Genomic DNA, 24,522 nt, shown 5'->3' with positions numbered 1-24,522 from the left:
CCATGAAACCATAAAGCTGCACTTTCTTTTTGCCTTATAGTCTGATTTGTCATAACTTCTCCGTTTTGTGGTAAGCTTTTCTTTGGCTGTCACTTCTTCACCCTGACCTGTCTTATTTGGCTCAGCAGAACTGAAATGCTTTTACACACGCACTCACATAAGCTCAGCGATTCTCTGCGCGATCAACCTCTCACATGTTTAAGCTGCGGGAGATTTCACTTGTCATGTTTGCATAGTAAGCTAACGATTAATAAGACGATGTCAGAGGAATTGGTGCAAAATTATCATCACTCACAGATCAGTGCTGTCGCTCTCTATACACAGTTCACGTGATTGCAAAGTGAAAGCAAAAAACAAGCGCAAATTCAAACGCGACTTCAATATGTCACATATTGACAGTGGCTCACCGATGCCAATGACATAATTACCCAGCTACATTTCTGAAAGAATGCAAAAGCATTGACATATATTTTTCCTACAATAGCCTGACGGGCAGGGAAGAGATAGATTTTGGTAGCCCGACTGAAAAAATCGCTAGCTCCGGGACGTCGGGCTAGCGATATTGCAAGCCCTGTATCTGATTGAGGAATCACTCATCTTTGGAAAAGAGAGTTTATTACAGAGAAATGGCTCTTTCCAAAATAAAAGCTATACTATCCGCTTCTTCTGGGCTATATTCTCAGCAGCATAAGGAGAATCATGTGCTAACAGCTGTCTAAATGACTCGGCTAAAGTTAGTAGCATGCTTGTTGTTTTTGTCTTTGCACTAGGATGATGTCGGCGTAAATGTGCAGTCATATTCGTTGTGTTCCCGCTAGTGCTTTCAGGTTAATCTCGTTGAAATGACCTTAACGCCACAACACGGCAAATCTCCGTTAACGAGCTACCGCCGATCGCTCCGTGCATGGGGCTGTTTTACTGTTTTACTTTAGTCCATGACTCGCTTACCTTCAGGGTCATACGTCACATGAAAACCAAAATAATTCCAAACGCCAGATTTGAATGAGAGTGGGGGAGGTCCATGTTAAAAGGAGAGCTTAACTTCTGTCTCGCTAGCTTGCCCTGCGCTCTTCCTTCTGACTATGCTGTCTGTGTTGAGCGCTCAGTGGATCTGCGCTGGACAGTGCAGCCTAGGCGGAGTAGTCGAACACAGATTCACTGAGCGCTCAACACAGACAGCATCGTCAGAAGGAAAATTGATAAAATAAATTACAAATGTTGTATTGTTCGATACATATGCGTACCGAACCGAAAGCACTGTATCGAACGGTTCAATATCGATACGAATATCGTTGCACCCCTACTTATTTGTTGTCTGGTGTCTGTATTGAGAGTGTGCATGTTAGGATGCACGACTCACGACTGCAGAACCTTTCCTTTCCTTTCCTTTCCTTTCCAAATAAATCACATTTCTCTCCCCTTCCCCGTCTCTGTTTGAGAAAACCCTGAGCCAGAGCAAACCTCCGTAACACCTCAGAGCGGGTGACTGTTTTCAGTTTTAAACAATGCCCCCTTTATTGAAACTAAAGACAGAAGGAATAAGAAAACATCCCAGCGCTTTTCTTTCCTCCTGAGCCCCCCCCCCCCCGGTCATCTGCGGGCCAAGGTGGTCGCACTGCTGGTGTTTACGGTGCTGCAGTTGCCAGATTGGCAATCCAGAAAGTCAAAACTTAGTCGGAGAAAGGTTTCAATAAGAGATACTTTATAATGGCTCAGCCAGATATGAACTCCAGGTACCACCATCATACAGACGCGCTTAAACATGCCCTAACACATACAAAAGCACACAGACACACACATACATGAAAGGCTTTACTTGGTGGTTTGTAAATGGGAGCAGGCAGGTGCTCACTCACGCACACTGAATAACACTTTTGTGCTTCGTCTCAATCTCCTCGTAAATTGCAGCAGCGCTCCAGACTCATTTGCTGCACGTTTGCTCGTGTTTTGATGCAAAGTCTGATTTGTTTGCCTTACGGTATCTTTTTTTTTGTGACACTTCTCTGATCGTGTGTTTTTCTGAGCTGCCGGCTCGCTCATGTCCCAGCATATAAAAAATAGGTCTGGTTGTCAGTTACGTCCCCAGCAGAGACTTGGGAAGCTCTGTGCCGTGTGATAATGGCAGCATCCTTGTGTGGATGTTTGTCATGCCAGAAAAGCAAAAATAAGACTATTTTAAACTCTTATCAACCCCCCCGACGGTCCTGCAGTGAGTGGATTTTGGTGAGTAAGTACTTTAGGTGGGTAAAAGTGTGTGCAGTGCTGCGTCTTGCACAGATTAAAGGCAAGTTTTTTTACACTCTATATCCAGCAGCTTAAAAGTCCATTCATTCATTCATTCATTCATTCATTCATTTTTTTAAGGATAACTCTGACTGAACCAGCTTTCAGTTTACAGCCTGAGAGGAAGCAGGTCACATGTTAAAATAGACCTAATTTATTACCAGGTCCATTTAAAGGAGTGTTCGAACACGTTTCTGGGTGATTTACATAAAGGCACACTAAAGTAACTTTTTGATTTTTAGGCTAAGTATTAAAAAAAGGGACATAATCAGGCAGAAGCATGTGGCAACACTGTTTTTATGGGCTTGCAATTTGTGATTTATTCCCCGGTAAATACAATGTTCTCCTTAATTGTGAGCATAAAGCAATCTTGAGTCCGTTCGACTCGACACGCCAGAATGTGTCAACAGATGCAATTAAATCCCATAAAGAGAAATAACTTCTTATTGGAAATGACTCATAAATAAATTGCAAACTGGGATGAACCATGAGCCGAAAATACACGTACATTTTTCCACACGCACACACAAGTTGTTGCCCGGTCTCCCTGTATGTCTTTATTGTTTTGTTTTTGTGTTGTGGTTATTGTGGTATCTCTGACACTGCCATCAGACTCCATCCTGGAACATCAAAGTGTGCTGGTGCTCTTTGTCATTCTCTAATATCCCACAGTGAAGGCGTAGTTTTCTGTTGACTGCACTGACTGTGCCACCCTAAAAGTCATTGACTTTCATTGTGTGTCTTTTGCTCTGGGATGAGCCGAGCGCACAGCACCAGTGACTCATCCTCTCTAGATGGAGAGTGGCCTTTTCTGCAGCCTATCAGATGTCACCGGGGCTCCTCTGTTGTGGTCACACAGCCGTTCACAGAAGATGAATCACATTAATAAAAGCCATCTTTGCATAGCTCTGCAGCTCAGCTGAGGTCAGCTGGTGGCATTTGAAGCTTTTTGAAACCTGAAAAAGTGGCGAGCTTCAAACAAAGTCGCCGATGTTGATGCGTTACGCCGCACATTGAGGGATGCGTCTCGAGTGTTGTGCATTTACTGAATCAACATGCCTCTACTTATTCCGAGCGCGTGTGAAAGAGAGCCGCAGCTTTTTGGTCTATTGTCTGCTTTTAAAAGAGTCTCTGACTACAAAGGCTCGTCTTATTCCTCATCCTGCTGAGTGATCCTTTTCCTCAATGATGCGTCTGTGAATGCAAATATGCTTAGAAAGAAGTGGAGGCTTGTTGACTTTGTTGGTTTTGCAGTTTTGAATGGTTTGAAGGCCGCGCATCAGTATTTAAATTATTATGAGAGGATTTTTTTTCTTCTTGTCTGTCTGAGCCGCTCAACCTTTCCTGACCTTGATATTAAATAACGTCTAATTTGTAGAAAAATCCTGTGGTTGCAGTAGCTCAGGGTATGAGCTCAGTGGCAGTGGATTACTCACAGGTGAATGTGAGTGTATGTGAGCAAATCTGCCACTGGAGCTGTTTTTCCTTTATGTTTTGATATATCTGGATTAGCAATCACTTGGTGGGCAGTAGCTGGCGGGAGCATGCGGCACAGGTCAGTTTCGACAGGCTGTGCTGATCTCACAGATTCATATTTGAATAAAAAAATGTCTCCCTCTGGTGGAGAAGCAACCAATCAGCATCTTGTTATCAGTTTACTACATCTTCAACTTGTTGACCATGTACTTTTTTATGTATTACTGTAACAGCAGTATTGATTTACTGTCTTAGATGTGAACCCGATGCCTCATCTGCTTTTTTGCTATCACAATATCTGTGTTACTCCCTGACACAATCAGATGCACAGAGATGTAGGGAAAGGGAGACAACACGAGGGAGTGGAAGGAAAATGATTTTGTTTGGTTTCGCGTGAAGTGCCAGAGGCTCCGACCTCAAGTGTAACTCATCACTCTGTTAGCTACCCCTGTCACAGTTAACCAGATCATCCTACATTAAAGAAAATGAGAAGAACAGCAATTATGGAAGAAATGAGGGAAATGGGATCAAATTTAAAAGCCTTTTAGACATGGAGAAAGGCTCAGCTACGTAGGAATTCAACTGAGGGGCTTTTGTGATATAATAGCCAATATATCTGGATGATAGCTGCGGACCTTCGAGCTTTCAAACATGAAATGTTCATATATCAGTTTATTTACCATGCGAGCAGGCGAGGGAGGCATCTGTGCAGTTTGATGGGTGGCATGCTGTAATGGCTTGTAGTGCCTCCAAATGACGCACATGATACATTGAAAACTACACTTTTTTGTTTTACATTAGCTAACTTTTTTTTTTCCGTTCTTTTCCATTTGGCAGAATTTCACTCAAACTCTCATTCCCCAATTTTACATTTGAAGTTTATATATCGATGCAGTCTTTCACCCGAGCGTAAGCATTTGGCTACCCTTTCAGTAGCCCTGCGCCAGTCTGTCGCAGGGCTAACACACAAGGACAGACAACCATTCATACTCACATTCACTCGCACATTCACACCTAGTGGCAATTTGGATTATCCAATTAACCTATCCCCACAAGCTGCATGTCTTTGGGCGGTGGGAGGAAGCCGGAGTACCCGGAGGGAACCCACGCAAACACGGGGAGAACATGCAAACTCTGCACAGAAAGACCCCGGCCTGATGGTGGAATTGAACTCAGGACCTTCTTGCTGTGCGACAACAGTGCTAACCACCGTGCCACCGTGCTGCTTTTTATCTCTCACGTAATATTTTCCATAGCTGGTCAAACAAAGTTTTTTGCCCGTCTTACTTTTGCTGTGTGGTTGTGAGGCAGCATTTACACGTATATCAAGCTGCTGTAGTTACTTAAGAAGAGCAGACATTCATTAAAAGTCACTCCACAGTGATTTCAATCATGCTGCTTCAGCATCTCCTCCTCCCATCACCAGAAATGCAAACATGACTGGGAGGGTCACTGACAGCCAGAATACACACGGGCAGGACGGGCACGTTGTCTCATCCTCGGCTTTGTTTTTAACAGACAGAAACAAACCCTCTAAAGTTTCTATTAAAATGCTTTTATATGAAAATAGGCAATTAGAACATTTAAAGAAATATCATCCACACTGCACATCTATTAGTGCATTTTTATTTAGGCAGGATGGAAATAAAAGATTTGCAGCTCCACTGCAGAATACCGCATGTTTTGAATCGCCTGTGGGTTGGAGGATTTGACCTTTCATTAACCTAACCAACTATTGTGTTGTTATTTGCTTACTCATTTATCAGCTGTGCTGGGCCACGCAGCATCAACACTAACAACATGGCTGTCTTCTTTACTTCTTACATTTTCATTTACCTACAGTTACAAATGCCGTTCGATTTGCAGATGGCTGATATTGGCTTGCTTATGTGTTGGTAAGGCTCTAATTTTGCCTTAAACTAACCAAACAGCGGACATGAAAAGTCTAAAATGAAACTCCAGTTTTGTAAGATAGCCAGCTGGTTGCTGTCTTTGTCGTCCTGGGATTTTGCTTGTGGATTTCTCTCTTGCTCTGAAGCAGATGTGAGTGTTGACGGTTGAACCTCGATCTGCCACCAAGTCAAACCTTTTGCCCTCCTTTATTGATGAAACCATCGATCTCAGCAGTTTTAAACAGGCCCAAATATTAAAAGATGTACCTTCTTTTCATCCTCCGCATCACTTTCCTTCCATCTTTCCAGTTTTTCGCTCTCCTTATTATTTCTGTCCTCAGGCTTACCCAGAAGCCTGGCCGTCGGACAAGGGCTTCATGTGAGAGGCTCTGCTTCCCACTCACCATCTTCAATGAAAAATAACATGTCAGGCAGCTTTTGTGTCGGTGCTGTGAACTAGCAGAATTTGTGATCAGCTTTATTATTCAAGCCTTTTAAGTTCGCTTTAATGTACCTATGATGAGAGATTTATATCCCAGGGAACAGAGGGAGAAGAAAGCAGCGAGAGAGATAAAACAGAGACAAATTTGTTTACTCCACAGATATTCATTACGTGCTTTGACAGGTGGGATTCATTAACTCCATAATCTAACGTGGTAAACCCCCCCTCCCCGAAGCATGCACTATAATCCCCGTGGGACCCTTCATAACTCTGCCTGCTCTGCCTCACACACCTGAGGCAGTAAAAATCTCAAACTGTACTCTGTGAGCACATATTTCTTTCCGTTTCTCTGACGGTCTGCATGCGTGTCTGTTTCACACACACACACACACACACACACACACACACACACACACACACACACACACACACACACACACACATGCATGCACAAACACACCTTACACTCCAACAGCTGCTGCTCTTGTCTGTGCCGTTTTTGTGTGTCTTTTTTACACGCTCTCTCCCTGTTTTTCATGTTGCTCTCTGACAAGAGCACTTGCTGTGTAGGAGGCGCGGCTTTCTTTTTCTCATTCACACACAAACACACATCTTTGAGTCTCGAGATCACAGAAGGCCTGTGATCACGCTCTTTTCCTGGTGACTCGGTGTTTAGTGCTGCCTCTTGAGATGGTGCGCCTGTAGGCATGCCAGATCCCTCTCTGTCCGCCCTGCAGTCGCCCTCACCAGGGGGGCCTTCGGTCAATCTTTCTGCATCGGTGCGTATTATGCAGCATTGGACAGTCTAAGCTCACTCTCAGACTCTTGGCCCCCCCCTCTAGGTAGCTCCAGGCGTTCGCCCTTACTTTTGCCTCACAACTCATGACAAGCACATGATGTGAGAAAGGCCGTGGCTCAGGTATAAGCCGAGACAAAGGGATAAAGGCCAGCTTACTGCCCTTGTGAACCATGCCCTATTGTGCTAGGATTATTCCGTCTTGTAGGGAAAACGCAGAGGCGTTCTCACATCATGTTCAGGAAATCTTACGCTCACGTGCGACTTTTTACGTGTTCAGCCAGGAAAGAAGAAACAAAGAGTCAAACATGGTTTTAATTGGTCTTGGAATATACGTGCCTTTTGTGTGCAAGTTGGATAGATGCAATTTCCTTTTTCACAGAGGAATTGAATTAAATGAATTGAATCGCTTCACTGGTTAAACACTGCGTATGTACGGAAGCTCCACTCACATTATGTATCACAGCAGTCCCCACTTCAGTGTGTTCCAGTCTCTTTCTTTGCCATTTTTCTTTGTCAGCTCAACTTTTGATTAGAGAACAAATTGCTTCCCTGCACGTACTCCCCTCGCTCTTTCTGGAAAGACGCGGGGAGCTGCAGCCCCTGCTGGGAGCCCTAGAGACTTGTCTTCCTTTCTGTTTCTCTTGATTTGGTATTAATGGAAGCAGAAGTTCTATAAGAGTATTGTACTGTGTATGTAGCTCTGTTCATGCCAGAGCAGTTTTAGCCATTATTAGAAGCTCTGTTGGAGGATTTTTAGGCTTTTCCTTTTGAATATCCTGCTCTTGTTGGCTTTAACCCTTTTCTATATATTTGACATCCTCCTTAATGATGAGTTCTGACACCTCAGTATATGTCAATAAAGGCGTGACGATGACTGTTGCATAGCAGGTATCTTTCACATCTTTTACTCCTAGTGTAGAGTTCAAATTAAAGGTGCTGAAATATGAAGTTTTGAATTTTTTCTTTCTCCTGTTGTCTATCTCAGAGTCCTTCGAGGCCTTGTTGTGGCAGGCGGAGAATTACACCACCACCCTCTTCCAGGATTTGTACCACAGCATGGCTGATCAGGCTGCGGGTCCCGTGCGGGAACTCTTCACTGACATCAGCCTCTTCCTGCTGGGCTCTGAGTTCAGCGTCGATGAGTTAGTGCAGCGCTTCTTTGACGCGCTCTTCCCTCTGGTCTACGATCACCTCATCAGCCCGAGCCTCAGCGGCGTATCGCTGGGCCACGCCGAGTGCGTGAGGTCATTAAGCCGCAGCGTCAGACCGTTTGGCGGAGTGCCCGGTCACCTGGCCGATCAGATTGCTCGCTCCGGGGTCTCTGGGAAGCTTCTTCTTCAGGCGCTGCACCTGGGAATCGAAGTCATCAATACCACGGACCACTTACAGCTAAGCCGCGAGTGCAGACGGGCCCTGCTTAAGATGCACTACTGCCCTCATTGCCAGGTACGGATGGACCTCTCTGAAGCAAGCGTATCGATCTGAATTAATGAAACTTCTTTTATCGTCAGCACTGATCGCTCTGTAATTTTTGCTCCACAGGGCTTAACCCAGTCCAAGCCCTGCATGGGCTACTGCATCAACGTGATGCGAGGGTGTTTGGCGAGCATGGCAGAGATTGACATCCACTGGAGGGAGTTTGTACGCTCGCTGGAGGGCCTGTCAGCAAGGATGCATGGACCTCAGGATTTGGAGCAAGTGCTTCTGGGAATTCACAGGCTCGTTCGTGATGCTGTCAGGCATGCTCAGGAAAATGGACCGCGGCTCTTGGCACAGGTTTAGATCATGACGAATGATTTAATGTTGTTTGAGATGAGTAGAGTTCAAACTGTGCTGAGGTTCTGCAGGAGGTAAAACTGGTGTCCACTGTAGATCTGTTAATGTCTGAGATTAAGAGGAGATTAATAAGGAATTTGAAAAAGTCTTGAAGGTATTATTTAGATTTAATAGGATAAATTACCTTTAATAAATTAAATAACTCCTCACAGGTACATCAGTGTTTGTTTGGTCAGAAATTGCAAATCCTTCAATATTATGAGAACATCTTTAGAGGCACTTTTTTTCTTTTGACGTGTAGCTCAATTCAGGCAGCTTTTGCTGGGAACTGGAAGCCCCGGGGTGCTTGCTTCTGAGCACATCAACTTTGCAGAACTAATTGAGGCACCACAGCTCCATCTAGTGGTCAACTAAAGCTGCTGCTGCTCAACAACCCTGCACATACAGTAGATTCAAAAATTGGACATGATAGGCTTGGCTGCACTAATGGCTTCAGTATAAACATGTGCCACTCACCTCTATAAATTAAGGCCAATTTGTTATGCGCCAGAACAGTTTAACGAGCGAATTCTTTAAATGCTTGTTTCTCCCTCAGTGTTTAGAGTGTTTAATTTCTGTCTGTTTCATCGGGTTATAGGTTTACAAACTGTGCGGCCCACCAAGCAGGAAGCCTGCTCAGTCGGTCAGCATCCAGCACAGCAGCAGCAGAGAATCCATCCCTCTTAAAGCGTCTGTCAGAGCGCCGGGAGGCTCACTCGCTAACAGGAGAAAGTAAGTGGGAGGAAGATGTCAGATATGTGGAGAAATGGTGCCATTCTACTTCTTCTTCGTCTTTTTAAAATGGTTTTTATGCACAATTAAAATGCACAACGCTTTATTGAACAAGTTAATTAGCTGCGCACTTCCATGTGGCTGCTGCTTTTGCAGGGATTTTCTAAGCAGTCTGCGTCTGTACCTCACTTACTACGGCGGCCTGGCTGATCAGCTGTGTGCGAGCGACCTCGCATCCAATGACGCGCTGTCCTGCTGGAACGGAACAGAAATCGTTAAAAGGTTTGTTTTAAAGATGTAAATGATGCATACAGACGGGGTGACACATTAGATAAGACGTTTTTTTTGTAAGCCTCTGAAATTAATTTAGAGGGATCAAGGGTGTTTTTGGAGAGATAATCATCAAAATTTGATGTGATATTCAGGTGTTTCTTTTAATTTGTCTCCCATCTGTAGTTTATTTAGCCAGCGGGCATGCTGTCAGAATCCGTCACTGATAATTTTATCGTTTAATTTCTGACATCATGCTGATGGAGACACGCCAACACTCAGTGATACAAAAGGATTCATCGAATTCATATTAGAAATGGTACTGCAGGTATTTTCAAATGCCTAAAAGATGCATGTGAATTGAAAAACAGTTTTGTTTTTGGTTGATAGGCTTACTTAAAGAAAACTGCTAACAGCAGTTTGGAAGGAAGTGACACTTTTTGATGTGATGTTTTAGCTTCACTCTGCAGATTCATGCACGTGCACGGTTTGACTCGAGGAGGCTGCTTTGACATTCGTCTGCTAGAAGTTTCTTTGCAATCTTCTTGCTAGTATGTTAGTCTCACCCAGCTGAGACCAACATACCTACATGCAGGCGCTATCTGTGATGTCTCAGCTAAACTTGAAGCCACACGTGCAATCTAACATGACACCCTGGGTGGAGAATTCTGCCTGCAAGGAAGACTAACTGTTAAATGAACTGACAAGAATAAAACAATAATGTAGTTCAAAGATTTGGTTGCTTTAAAAAAAAAAACCCTTTAAGGTTGTCTTCTTGTGCATCTCTTTACTGCTCTCTTTAAATTTGTCCTTTTATGACTTTATGACACTTACAAGTCTGGATTTCAGCATGGACTTCAAACGTTTACAGAGACCAAACATTGATCTCTTTCAAACTGTCATATTTCAAACTTTCAAACTTTCATATGAACAGTTGTTCTCACTGATGACAGCTGGGCCTCTAGCTACAACACAGAGCCCAAACATTAGTCTACGGTTGAAGAATCTGCAGTGTCTGAGCCCAAAAGCGATCCACGAGTTCAGTGGCGGCTGTGGCTCAGGAGGTAGAGCGGGTCGCCCACCAACTGGAAGGTCGGTAGATCCCTGCAGTCTGCCTGTCACCGTATCTGAGTTTCCCCCGGTGCGAGTGTGTGTGTGCAAATGTTAGACCAAGCGCTGAGACACAGGAAAAAGTGCTTGTATGAATGTGTGTGTGATTGCTCAGTATACCCGTCCCTTTACTTGCTCTTCCAGAAACTTTCCCAAAATTCAGATTGAAGAGTCACTGTTTTGAGAGACTGGAGGGAATTTTGTGTGCATCAAAGAGGCTCGAGTGTAAAAGGACTGAAGCGGACTTTGAGGTAATGATTTGAAAATATCAGCTGTGGATGGAAAGATAAACTTATCTCCCCGATTGATTTAAATTTGCCCAAATAAGGTTCTTAAACTGTTTAAAACGACGGATGCAATATTGTTGAAACATGAAGTATAATCCCATTTTACATGAGGTCAAAGGTTTCCTTCTTTCCTGTCATGAATAGGCTGTTTGTGCACCATCTGACCCTGCTCGTATATATTGCCCCCTACAAACACCATGACACCACTGTAGAATTAATCTATTAGCTGTTACTGCCCGCACACATAGATCTTGGATATGAATGGTTGTGAGCTGGAGCAGACAACCTGGCCTCTTTCACGGTATCCGTCAGTGGCCTTGTCTCCATTACATCACAGCTCTCGATCTTACCCGTGCTGTCATCACTCAAGGACCCCTTCATATATTCTCAGTCTGCGGTTGTTCCTCTTAACTGTCAGCTGCTGTCAGGGCTGCTGAAACGACAGGTGGGCCTGTATTTCAAGCCACAGTGAGGTTGGAGTTGCCAGTTCAGGTTAGACGGTCTATTGTAAAGGATGACAGCTGTGTTGAGATTGTTTCGCGGCGCCGTGTGAAGGTAAGAGGGAAGGAGCGGGGGAAAAGGACGTTCGCAGCAAACGGAGAGATTCAGAGTTCTTAAGAAAGTACCTCAGTGCTGCTTATCAGAAGTGGCATTACTATGGAGACGGAGTATCAAGGTTAAGTTTCATTCTGCTGTCGACAATTTACTACTCTTTTCATCTTCTGCTATTTTTTGCCTTAACACCTCGGGTTTCCATCGCAATGGAGTGCAGCCATCTCTGAGAATAGAGATGTTTCTTAAGTGCCGGAGAAAGAGGCAGGCCAGCAGGCTGCAGCCTGTCTATCATGTCTGGCAGCAGCCGCTGGGAAATGCTTATGGTCTGTGGGCGTTCCTCTGCAGTTTAACCCTCCTTTCTTTCTTCCACTTTCACGCTAACACGTATTGATAGGGAGTCCTTCACCTCAGGTTCACTCACAGCTTCACTTCATTTTGATTTTGCCATTACTGCAAAAGCAGAAGGATTGAGAGACATTAAGAATCGGGGGAGACCGGGCTCCGAGGAGACTATCGAGCGAAGTCCCTGCAGCTTAGCAGCCTTCCTGCAGATCTGCAATCTTGTGCTGCTTTCTATTAGCCTAGAACCATAGATGAGTGGCTGGGAGTCAACACAAGCTGAGACAAAAGCAATAAATAACCTCCTGCCTACGGGTCATAACCCAACATCCACTGAGAGAGAGGGGAATAAAACTCACTGCTGGCTGGTGGCTGATTTACAGAAGCTTATCGAGGCCTCTGAGACCTTAAACGATTAGTGCAGTTGGTGCGCGTGTGTGTGTGTTCGTGTGCGCGTGTTACGTGTCTGAAACTGTACGTTGGATTGTGCACGGATGCCTTTTATAACAGCTCTTTGTGTGTGCTGGCACAGATTGTTTTATGGTCTTAAAGGAGGACTAAGGCAACCAAAGCTTTGTCGTTTTTAATAAAAAGGCTGAGCACAAAAAACATGACACAGGAGCCTGAGATTTAAGAGAGATTTAATGCATGTCCTCATCACGGTCCCTGGTAAACAAAGAGATAAAGAACAATCAGATAAGATCATAAAAGAAAAAACACAAGCCGCTTTTATCTCATGTCGATGACGTGGCCTTGCTTCAAGGGGGAATTAGTTCTCCCATTCTTTCTCTGTCTCCCGGTTTGTCGCTCATGCTGGGAGGGAAAGAAATTGCAAGAGGAATTAATCTGTGTTATAGATAATAAACAGATTTTTTCTCTTCTTCTTTTGGTGACAGCTAAGTTCACCTGTTATAACCCCACGGCGAGGCTCTGTGTGGAACAGAAGCAATGTGTTAGCCGTGGATGTGTAAATATGACAAGAATAAGAAAAACTTATTCAATTTACAATCCCTGCAGAGCAGTCAGCCTCGTAATTTGCTGCTTTGATCTGTAATAACATGTTCTCATGCAAGCTGTCTCTTAACTGGCGCTGAATGCTTTGTAGTCTTTATTGTCCAGGTTTAAAGCAGAATTTTGACCATTTTTCGGTCAGCTGCTGTTCAACCTCTTTAAATGTTAAGGTTTTATGCTTCAAGATATTATCATGACAAAAGTCCGGTCCTTAAAATGAGGTCATTACAACCTCAGATGAACTTGAACTGGATATATTATACTGTGTTGTTTTGTAAAAATTAAGCCCCAATGCAGAAGCAGCGTGTGAACATAATGCAAGAGTACAATGATTCCAACCACATCAGCAAATCTACAACAGGATCAGTTAAAGTAAAGAATCAGCGTGCTGCTGTGGTCAAAGTCTAGATCTCAATCTGATTTAAATGTTGAAGAGGAGAGCTGAGCCTCAATGCAAACCTGAACTTGAAGAGAATTTCAGAATTTCTTCATAACAATGTGAGAGACTGAAAACAGTTACTTCAGGTTGTTACTACAAAAGCTGGTTCTACAGGATCCTGAATCATGAGCTTTTCTCAGCTTCTGGATTTTGTAAATAGACGAATCCTTATGGAACACCCTCCACTCAGTTTGAGCACTAGTAGTGCTTTTTCATTCATGCACACACTTTCATACATTGCGTTTATCTAACATTTACATTAATTCGCACTCTGATGGGCACACTGGGGACAAATCTGGACTCAGCATCTTGTTCAAGGATACTTCGACACATGGACTGGTAGAAGGCCCGCTCTACCACCTGAGCCACAGCCACCTCTGAATAAAAAGAGCGTAGTATGTCATGTGTTGTTGTTCATCACAGCTTTAATGACCTAACATTAATATAGCCTGGATAATCTTTTAAAATGTCCTGATATGTAAAACCTCAGAGCCGACGGGGGTGTACTTCCTTTTACTGTGCCTGTATTTATAAAGCTCTTTTCTTTTCTTTTCTTTTCTTTTCTTTTCTTTTCTTTTCTTTCAAGTCCTGTTTTCAAGCACTAGTCCTCAGCTGGTGCTCTTTTACCTCCATTTATTTGAGGCAAATGTTAAGATATCTGCTGTTCCATTAACCACCGCAGAGGCAGTTTAAGGATTTTAAGTGGTTTCACAACCATGTAAAATGCAGAGTTTGAACTTATTAATGTTAATTTCAAAGCTGATCGTGGTCAGTACTGAGTACTCGTGTAATAAAGTAGTATTGACTGCTCAGTACTCATCAGCCTGTTGATTGGCATCATGGCTCAGGTGCTCCCATCGCTATGTAGTAAATACTTTCCCATTCTTACAATTCCTACCAGCGGATGAAAACAACCAGCTGTTATAGCAGTGCTAGAAAGCCTCAACAAGTACCAGAGTGTGATATTTTATTCATGATTACCTCCTCCGGCGTAGGCTCGCTTTAATTCCTCCCCACCTGCAGTCTTTCTCACTGCTGCCAACACACACCAGGTGTTTAGCTGCGTGTTTATATTTTCAAAGTGCTTTTTTCTAATTGAGTACAACATTTTTTTTATTTTTTTTTTGGTATTTTTACGGTAATAAGGCAACTGACCTTGCATGCTGTTGGAGTTTAACATGTAGTGATGAGTACAGCGGGATGAATGCCACAGTGTGTAACAAAAAGATGCTTGAAGACAGGCGGGCAGATTTCAGCGTGGCCTTTCATTTAATAGGGCACCTTTTATGCTGGAGTGGCTGTCTGAGTGCTAACCTTTGACCTTTGCCGTGTCTTTGCTGCCCGGTTAATCCTGAAGAGGTTAATCACATGGTAATAAGAGCCCTGGAGTTGTAGCCCTGGAGTCTTCAATGTGTGCTCTGTGAGCAGAGGAACCGACTGATTCTTTATGTGAAGGTCCTCGCTGCTCACTTCAGTTTTCCTCCTTTATCGTTTGCTTATAATTTTGGCTCATTTTCACATCTATTTCCCAACTAGATGTGAAGCTCAGGTGATTTTTGCCCTGGCTTAGATGAAATGACAGCATTTAAGCTCTGCTAATGGGAATCCACTGAAGAAGCATCAAGAGCTTAGTTTATCCCAGCCTGCTCAGGGAACGCAGCTCATTTGAGGATTGTCTCAGCCTCAGTGCAAAATTCCCATGAGGGGACAACATACGCCGAATATTAAAATATGGGAGCACTGTCCAACTTCTTCAGCAATGACTGCTGGTGACCCTTAATCCCATGCTGCATGTGTCTCTGAGCAATGCTTTTTTCCCTCCCTTTTATATCAGAATCAAAGTCGCGGTTATATCATAGAAATCACCAAGTGGAGCAAAATCTGATGGAATCATTTGATGTTTGTGTTAATCTCTAACATCTAACGAGCAGCCTCGCTGGAAACCTGCCGGCTGGTCTGCTGACTTAGCCTTTGGTGCCAGCGGCCAGGTTTCCAGGGGCTTCCTGTGCTCGCAGCAGATATCTGTGACTAAGACATCCTCTTACATTTGTTGTTTACAAAATCACCAAAATTAAAAAAACAGCTATTAAGCTATTTTTTATCACATCATGATTTTGAGACTTAATTTTTGGGAAATGCAATCTCTCCTTTCCTTCCACATGGACTGTATGATCAGTAGAACTTGGACTAAAGAAGTCAAATGGGAAACCAGAGAGCTCTGGGTACCCTTGACCTTTTCACCCCTCAGCTGTAAAAGGCTGATGGGGTATTGTTGTCACCCAGCCGGGTAGGTGGGGTGGAGACCCAAGTTTATTGATGTGTTAGCTCGAAAACAAGGCGATGTTGCAGGATTTTTGAAATTCATACCACGGGGGCATCTACTAAAAATCGCAAATGAATTTGAATCTCAGTTACCTCAACCTCAGGGTCAGAGGTCAAGTTTTCTGAAAATCTTGTGAATTCAATATCTCAAGAAGTACATCATCTAGGATTTCCATCTTGATGCTATAGGTGCAGCTACTTAAAAACTTGGCTGAGTTCAAATCCCAGTGACCTTGAGCTCAAGGTCAAAGGTCAGGTTTTCTGAAAATCTCAGGAACAAAATCACTCGGGAACAAGGTGATGTAGGATTTTGAAAGTCATAACACAGGTGCACCTGCTTAAGATCTCAGAAGACATTGAATTCCCAGGTCAAAGATCAATCAGCTAAATTTTCAAAGTTATACCATAGGCCCATCTACTAGGAGGTATTGTTTTATTATATTTTTTATTATAATTATACCCTAATGTTATCGAGATGCACTTAGAGAATCCACTTTTCACCATCTCTGACAAGCTACTTTCCAAAGTCTCAGTTAACTTAATTTAAATGTCTTTTATTAAAAGTTTTGAAACTGTTTTCCCTCATAAGTTCAGTACCAACTAAACTGTCTAAATATTTTGCTGTATAGCCTAGAAAACATGAAATGCTTCTCTATTGCTGCTTCAGGGTTGTGTCTGCTTTAGATGGCTTTGATCAATCGTGTGAATCAATTTCAAGAAAAAAAAAGAAAGCTGCAACTTCTGCCCATTTCCTCATGTTGTGTTTTGATAAAGTCGCAAGAGTAAATACTTGCAACTGTTATTTATTTTGCATAAAACAGGTCTGTGTCGAGCCCTCCAACAAAACACAAGATTTGAAAATAATTACCTTATGCCAAAGTCATTCTACATGTGCATGTATTAAAGAGCTCTCCAGCTGTGCAGCCTCAAATAAACATGATACCACAGCTGGCTCTTTGTTCAGTGCACACACTACGCCCGCTCTTCATCCATTAATAAACCTGCCGGCGAAGCAGTCGTGTCACATTCAGCTGTCACCACAGTTGTAAATCCAAACCTTTCAGCTTCAGGCCTGCTTTTTTTTTTTTTTAAAGGTAGTTCTGCCTCGCTTTGGCCAGTAGGTGGAGCTCCCACTTTGGGTTCCAGACCCATGCCAAAGAAAAGACCATGCCAGGTTGCTGATCACTCCTCTGCTCCTCAGTTCTGATGATGTATGCCGTAGAACGGCGGTTTTTATCCATGTTGTCCCTGACAGTGACAGACAGAAAACAAAATTTAAATGATAAACAGACACTCTGCAGAACATCGAGTCTCAGCGCCTCCTCCGTTCGTTTGCAGCGATGGACTGACCTAATTTTGAACAGGAAGGAATAACCTTTTAAACATGCGCTGTCAAATATATTATGCATAGCTGTCCTCTTAGTCACTTTCATGCAAGTAAGAGAACTGCTTCCCTTCAAACCTTGGATTAAAAAACAAAAAACCCCAAACATCCTGACTCACCAGTACCTCAGAAGCTACCAACAGACTGTGAAGCTGTATTAGTGTCTTGTGTTAGGCTCAAATTTAGCAACAAACATGAATTCACATCTTACCCATCTTTCCCAAAGTTAAAACACGGGAGAAGGACGGAGATGGGCGGGCTTGATTGGACGGTTTTGATTAGGGCAGAGAGGGAGAGTGGGAGAAAGCTGAGAAGCAGAGGAAGAGGAGAGGGGACGTTCTTGAAAAGCTCCTCTGTGCGACAGCTGGCTGCTGCAGATAACCACAAAACCACTGGAGCACTTGAGGTCTGGGTGCTGCATGGCTAGAGTTCCACTCCAACATGACCTTATATCCTGCCTGGGTTTAGACGCGGGGGCTCGGTCAGAGTACCACATCCTGACGATTATCCCAAGTGACAGAATCAAGAACTCTGTCTGGCTGCCTAAATTGAGTTCATAAGTCCCTCTTGTATCCTTGTGAGTGTGTGTGTGTGTGTGTGTCTGCTTTACCCTCCCTGTTCTCGAATTATGCATGATTGCTCTGAACAGATAAATTTTTCAATCCAGCCTCCTGGAAAAGAGATTTCATTTATTTGTGCTCAGATATTATCAGTGATGTTGCTACAGTAACTGCCAGTGAGACCACCGCGCCAAAGAAACTGTAAATTTATAGTTGACTGGCGGCAGGTGGCGCATGTTGTATGTGCGCGCGTGTTTGCGTGTCCCTTTCATTTTTCAGCAACTCTGCTCCCATTTGCCTCTCATGCACTGATTCCCCCCTCCCCTGCCACCAGACGTTGGACGCCTGCCTCCAGCATCTGGAGCAGATTGCGGCCCTGCAGCATGCCAGGTAGCAGGACATTAACAGCCAAGGCCTCATTGTCCACTGATGAGCTGTCAGAGCGCACACCCTCAACCCTCGCGCGATCTCTCGGCCTCCTCCGCCCACCGTCGAGCAAACGCAGAGTCGGTCCCCGCGGAGCGCTCTTCCTCTTTAGCTCAGGTATAAATCACAGGCCGCTGAAAAACAGGGAACATAGAGTTGGTAGGAAAAAAAAGTGAAGTTAATGCTCGTAAAACAGGAGCAGCGGTGAGAGAAGCCCTGCCTTTGATCTATTTGTTTAGTCGTAAAAGAATGTTATAAAGAGCTGGAGAGGCTGACGGAGAAGTCCTGCCTCGTGATTTAATCGCAAGGACACAGCAATATTGTTTTGATAACAAAAGCTGTTATCACAGCTCATAGCAGGGAATAGTTGTGAAAATCAGACCAGTAAACAATTTAATAGAGCTATTTCAGCAGTGGACATTGACAATAAACCTCCCGATATTTCTGTGTTTGTTTCATGTGCAGAGAGCTGTGTGTGTTTTTTATTCTGTCACTGAGATGGTCGTATTGTCGATTGAATGCATGACAAAAAAGCCTAATGGTGAGTTCGGCACTTTCAGCAGTGGCTCTGAGCATGTCTGCACAAGAATTAGACGTGTTTGCTGCCTTATCACGGGGGCCTCGTTTCATATTTACTTCATGGCGGTTCGTGGACGATGTCCATGTTGAGTTTCTGCTCCAGAAGAGACTTAATTTTCTCTCTCGCAGGGTTGTGGCTGGAAACAAAAGACTCTCATATCTCTGTATCATTGTCTTGGTTTATCTCTGGGCTGCAGGCTTTTGACGGTGCATGTGCTACCTTCTGTTCCTTTGATTTCCTTCTCATTTGTTAACTAAACATGCATCCCATTTACTGCCACAAAGTGAAAAATGTAGTAGTCATTAAGTATTCATTACCTGTGCAATTTGTTTCTTCTTTATGCGCTTTTAGCTGGGAGAATATTCTGACTGCGTGGGTCGCTCTCATTTGCAATATTGACATTTTTAGAATGGAGCCCTTTTTTTTTTCTCCCCCCATTATTTTATTTATTTATTTTTTCAAAGTTACAGTCAGTAATTTAGCCTCATATCTTTCAGGTATTCTTCAAAAGGCAAATCCAGCTGTATCATTTCCTTATCATAGAAGTAAAAAAATAAATAAAATAACAGCAGGGCAGTCTTTGGAGGTCCTTTTTCTGCCTTTATCAGGGAGCTTGTACCCACAGAAGACTCAGCACCTCTTTATAAGCGGAAACCTCCCTCTTAGCTCCTGACCTAAGCTGAAAGCTGGGTGTGAATACGCTCTCATTAATCTCACCTCCTGCAGTAAAAGGTCTGAGTCTGGAGGCTACCTGAAAATTAATCTAAATAGCTCTTTCATTTCTCTGACGTAAACACAAATGTCTCCAGCAACCATGTGGCACACTGCGGGATGCCCTGAGACCAGACTTTGCTCTCTTATCATCGTCCCTGTAATGTTGTCCTGCAGTTTCTATGGAAACCAAGCCCGGCCTTATTAAAAAAAAAAAAAAGTTTCACCTTCTCTGAGTCTGCCCTTTACCTGACAGCCAAGATAAACGAGCAGGGTCCTGGGAGGAAGGCAACACAAACATGCATCTCTGCTCAGTGGCCCGTGCTCATTGGCTCTCTGCTGGAAGCCCTTATTTACCTTAATGCTGGGAGGAGGTGAGAGTGGGGGAGGCTCGAGATGTAGTCTGTGCGTGTGTGTGCGAGTGTGTGTGTGCGTGCACGCACTCGCCTTGTGATTACTCACAATACCTCCCATCGACAACCTTGAACCACGCAGCAATGAAAAGAAGAAAAAGAAGCAAACAACTCTTTCTGGCCCCCATAATGCACACGGGCCCGATGATGTCACATGTCACCTTCAACTAATGAAGGTGATGATGGCATGCATGAGCGCCGCATACGTTCACCATCTGCTCGGTTCCACCACGCTGGAGCTGCTCCCCACAATGCTGCAGAGAGGAGTCGAGGCACGTCTGTACCACAGTGTCCCTCGACGCGTGTGAAAGACCGCCGCCTGCATCCAGATGACTCTGCTGCGAGTTTAATCATACCTTCACACCCCAAAGCTACAAAAGTGACAAGTCTCTGAGGCCACTTTTTTAAATATATCACCTGAACTGTCAGGAGGAGTCGGCTGATATGATAGTGGTCACCAGTGGAAAAATCCCTGCAACTTTTCAGTAAAGTCGCCTGCTAGTAGAGCTAATTGAATCGAATTAATATCGATGCATTAATCACCCTGGCTGCTTAATTGTTATGGATTGGTCAAAAGTTTTGTTTTCTGTTTTGTTTTTTAGTTGAGAAGCATGCCAAAAGTCAGGGGTCATGTGAAAGATATAAATTATGAAAATAAGTTGGAAATGATGCTCTGTCAGACAGATGAACCCCTGAAATGCACCATGAAAGGAGTGCATGTGTTTTAAATCATCCTCCCTGGAGTTTTATTTTATTTTTTTCCTAAACAAAGTCCTAAAGTTTTAAGGATTTATTTAATGAGAAGTGTTTTTAAAAGCAGTCCATTTCATGTAAAAAATACCAGCATATTTGCTGGCGTGAAATGCATGTGAACTGTAACTGGATCTGATAAAGGAAGCTGCTTTGGGCTCGCTGCAGCAGGTAGCTCTGCATATTTGATCTGGCAGATTTTTATGCTGGATGCGTTTCCTGATGGAACCCCCCGAGGGATTTCTGTCTCCTCCCGGGATCTAACGGTGGATCTTTGGTTTGTTAAGAAGATGTGTAAACCGCTACACTATGTTGTCATAGCACGCAGTGGTTATTTTTATATGTCATACTCATTTAAACAAATATATTTACTTAAAAACAGTATAATAACACACTTCAGCTGAATTCAAAGAACTGATATGTGTGATGAAAAATTATTTAAATGATTAGATGAATATAGTAATTTTCCCTGTTGAGGAGTCTAATGAAATGAATCCATTGTTTTTCGGACAAAGACAATTTTTGTAGTTTTGCTTCCTTCAAATTAAATGATGAAGATGTGAATGTAGCTTTAATTTGAGACGTTTAAGACATTAACTGTTTAGCTGTGTCTGTGCAGAGTCCCCTGTTTTTACAGGTTCAAACTTAGGTGATTTTAGATGTAAGGATTGTTTTTTATACTTGGATGAGATTCATTTACAGTCAGTGCTTGAGGTCTGAGCCTGTGGACATCACCAAATGCTGTTTGCTTCTTTAAGAAGCAGCCTTTAACACAGATACCTCCTACTTGCTTGTGGGTCTCTGCGTTCAGGTTTGTGTTCAGTAACTGAAAGGCATGCTCTGCTGACTTGGCCATTGAAGAATTCCCCATTTCTTTAGCTCATGAAACTCTTGGCTCACTTTTGCAGTTTGCTTTGGGTCATTTTCCATTTGTACTATGAACCTCTAGCATTTCTAGCATTTGGCTGAATCTGAGCAGAAGGTAAAACCCTGTACCCTTCACAGTTCATCCTGCTACTTCTAGCAGCGCTCACATCATCAATAAACACTAGTGACCAGGTTCCACTGATAGCTACACATGCTCATGACATAACGCTGCCTCCATGATGTTTGACAGGTAATGTGTTATGTTTCAGATCATGCTCTTCATACTTTATCCTTTCCATCGTTCTGGTACAAGTTCATCTTGGTTTCATCCATGCAAACTCTCTTTAAGATGTTTTCCGGAAAAGTCGAACTTGGCCTTTCTGTTCCTGAGTGTATCCAGTGTAACCTTTGTGTTTCTACTCTTGACCAGACCTTGACAATGATACCTGCCTCCTCGAGAGTGTTCTTGGCTTGGTTAGATGTTGTGAAGCTATTTTTCTTAACCGTGGAAATAGATTGTTAGGAGCTCTCTGGTTTGTCAGACTTGCCCTGACATCTCCTTGGGCCTCAGTTTTAAAATTATAGTGAAAGCTCTAAAATTCAGCACTTAATTTTTTTGTCATGAAATAAGAATGAACAAGTCTCGCTTTTCCACGAAACTGCTGTCAGTCAATTGCCTAAGTGCTTTTGAGCCCCTGAGAAAGGGGGACTGTACAAAACAGAGGGCTGTAATTTATAAAAACCTCTTGAATTAATTTTGAAAATCTGCACTTGGATCAAATCTTGATTGTTCAATTTAAAATTCTCTGTGGTTTTGTGCAGAGGTGAAACTACAAAAAAAAACATAAAATAAAGAATATTACAGATTTTGATTTGTGATACTCTGCTTCTGTTAGCAACCAAAAAAATAAAGAAATCAGTTCTGTTAGACTTTCTGTTAGATATGCTTTTTTAAATGTCACATATTTATCCTGTTTGTACACACAACATTAGAGCTGAAATATATTTTTTCTTCTGTTAATCATTACTTAAATACATTCTTGATCAAAAGTGGCAAAAACATCGACAGCAAAAAAGATCATTTTGGGTTTTGCTTCTTTGATGCTCATGAAAGTCTCACGTAATGTGACTAATAACACATTTCAAAGTGACAAATTACAAATGACCGAGTCGTCTGTCTCTTTGGGAACACCAGTGCATGGTCACTCCAGCATTCCTTAAAACTGAAACGTCTGATCACGTGTTTTACAAACTGTTGCAGGAGATCTTTGCCTTCGTTTCTCTCCCTAACATTATTTTGTCAAAGTTAGAATCACCCCCTCTGTTAATTACACCGCAAAGACAAAGGCGTTTTGTTGTGGCCGCAGGTTATGAACGTTTTGATTGACAGGTGCTTGACTCCAGCTGCTGGGTGGAGTGTAAAAAGGTGAGTGTAGGTGACTGTAGATGATCTTTAGATAACATCAGATGGCCTTTGAGAGCAGCTGAAATCAGTCTCCATGGGGCTACTCTCCTGCTCTTGTCATGTCTTGACACTTTTTTCTTCCCGCCCTCTCTCCTTTCTATCTTCCCCTCCCTCTTTCTCTCTCTCTGTGTCTGCTGAGTGGAGTTTCTGCGAGTTGGCAGCCTGTATCTGATCCTGAGGTAATTTACTGGTAGCGATAAGGAAGTGGTGCGCACAGTCTTTCGTTATAGTCCTTTCTGACAAGGCAATCTGAAGCCCATCGAGGCTAAATTGGAGGAAAATTTCGACTCCATGTAGAAGGGAAACATGCAAGGTTATTATTATACAAATCTAGTAAACTGAGATTGAGTGGGCAAACAATCATCGGAGGCTGCTGGTTTAATTTTTTTAAGATGTGCTGATTTATTTGGATTTTGGTGTGGAAATAATAACAGATAATAGTTGCAGTGTGTAAAGTGAAGGGTACAGAGGTCTAATTTGTCATTTGTTAATGAGTTGGTGGAGGCGCTGACTTCAAATGAACGCTTATTTGCCCCGCTTGGATTGTCCACCTGATCCTGATGTGTTTTCGTTGTTGACTTTACAGCACATTTTGTGAGAAAGTCACAGAGACTTTGACTCGTTTGCCTTTGTGCATACAAGTTCGCTTTAGCTTATATGTGCATCTCACCTACAGCTGTGTGTGTGCTTTGTGTGCATTTTGTTGATTCCAGCAGTGCTCCCCTCCTCCCTCCCTCTCAGGCAGACAGGCCAGGCAGACCAGGGTCACTGCCTCAGGGGTATGTTAGAGAAATGCCTCTCTGCTGTGGGCGAGTAGAAATATGAAAGAGACCCTAAATCAAGACACAGAGCCCCATGAATCATGTCGTCGGCAGAGCTGAAGAAGAAGGATGAGACCATCTGTAGCAGCATATGAATGGCTAACTGACTCACAGTGCTGTTGACACAAGCTGAAGAAGTGTGAAGAGGTTGTGAAGATTAGCGCTGGTCCTCGCTGCATAGCCTGGAAACCTGCTTCAGTCAAAAATGAGCAAACCCAAATACGCTGCATGCTCCATTCGTCACTCTGACGTTTTACAGAATTGCACGGAGGGAACATTTTTTTGCGAGTTATAAAATAAGATGAATTCTTATCACAACACATCTATAACACCTGAACTCAAGCTGTGTGAATTGTTGGCTGGATTTTTTATTTTTTTTCTCCCGAAGTTTTTTTTTTCTCCTGCTCTAACAGCTTTTTCAGTGTGTTGAGTGAGAGCTTGTAGATGCATAAGATGCTCCTTAAAATGATTTAGAAGGCCTGTTAACGCCACAACTGTGCAACTGTTGAATGCCTTTTCTTTGACATATGAGTGTGTTTCTCAAATAATTCTTCAAGTTTTCTTCAGCTGAATTTTTGGTTGGTGAAACAGGTCAAAACTTCTCAGACATGCATGTTTGATGCTTGAATTTATAAATGGTTTATGTGGCTATCACAGCAGGGCGAAACCTGATTTAAGGTTCTGAAGTTTAATTAATTAGTTAATTGAATAAATAATTGGGAGATTAATCAAGGTCGAAGCTTTGGTTTTCATTTAGTAAGCAAAAGGTCTGG

At 43.1% G+C, this 24,522-nt stretch overlaps 1 protein-coding gene across 1 annotated transcript in view; it reads left to right on the top strand.

Moving 5' to 3' along the window:
- Positions 1-24,522, top strand: part of gpc5a (glypican 5a) — a 157,573-nt gene that overhangs the window by 23,682 nt on the left and 109,369 nt on the right. Inside the window, exons 3-6 of the mRNA XM_085355834.1 lie at positions 7,878-8,338; positions 8,435-8,668; positions 9,306-9,439; positions 9,596-9,721. Of these exons, the coding sequence (XP_085211960.1) occupies positions 7,878-8,338; positions 8,435-8,668; positions 9,306-9,439; positions 9,596-9,721 (955 nt within the window). The remainder of the gene's footprint in view (positions 1-7,877; positions 8,339-8,434; positions 8,669-9,305; positions 9,440-9,595; positions 9,722-24,522) is intronic.

This window comes from Diplotaxodon limnothrissa, linkage group LG1 (genome assembly GCF_057381915.1).
Source record: "Diplotaxodon limnothrissa isolate DT_005_m linkage group LG1, D_limnothrissa_male_GT1.1, whole genome shotgun sequence".
Classification (NCBI taxonomy): Eukaryota; Metazoa; Chordata; class Actinopteri; order Cichliformes; family Cichlidae; genus Diplotaxodon; species Diplotaxodon limnothrissa.
The sequence above is the reverse complement of the archived record's forward strand: the minus strand, read 5'-3'. Positions and strand labels throughout refer to the sequence as shown.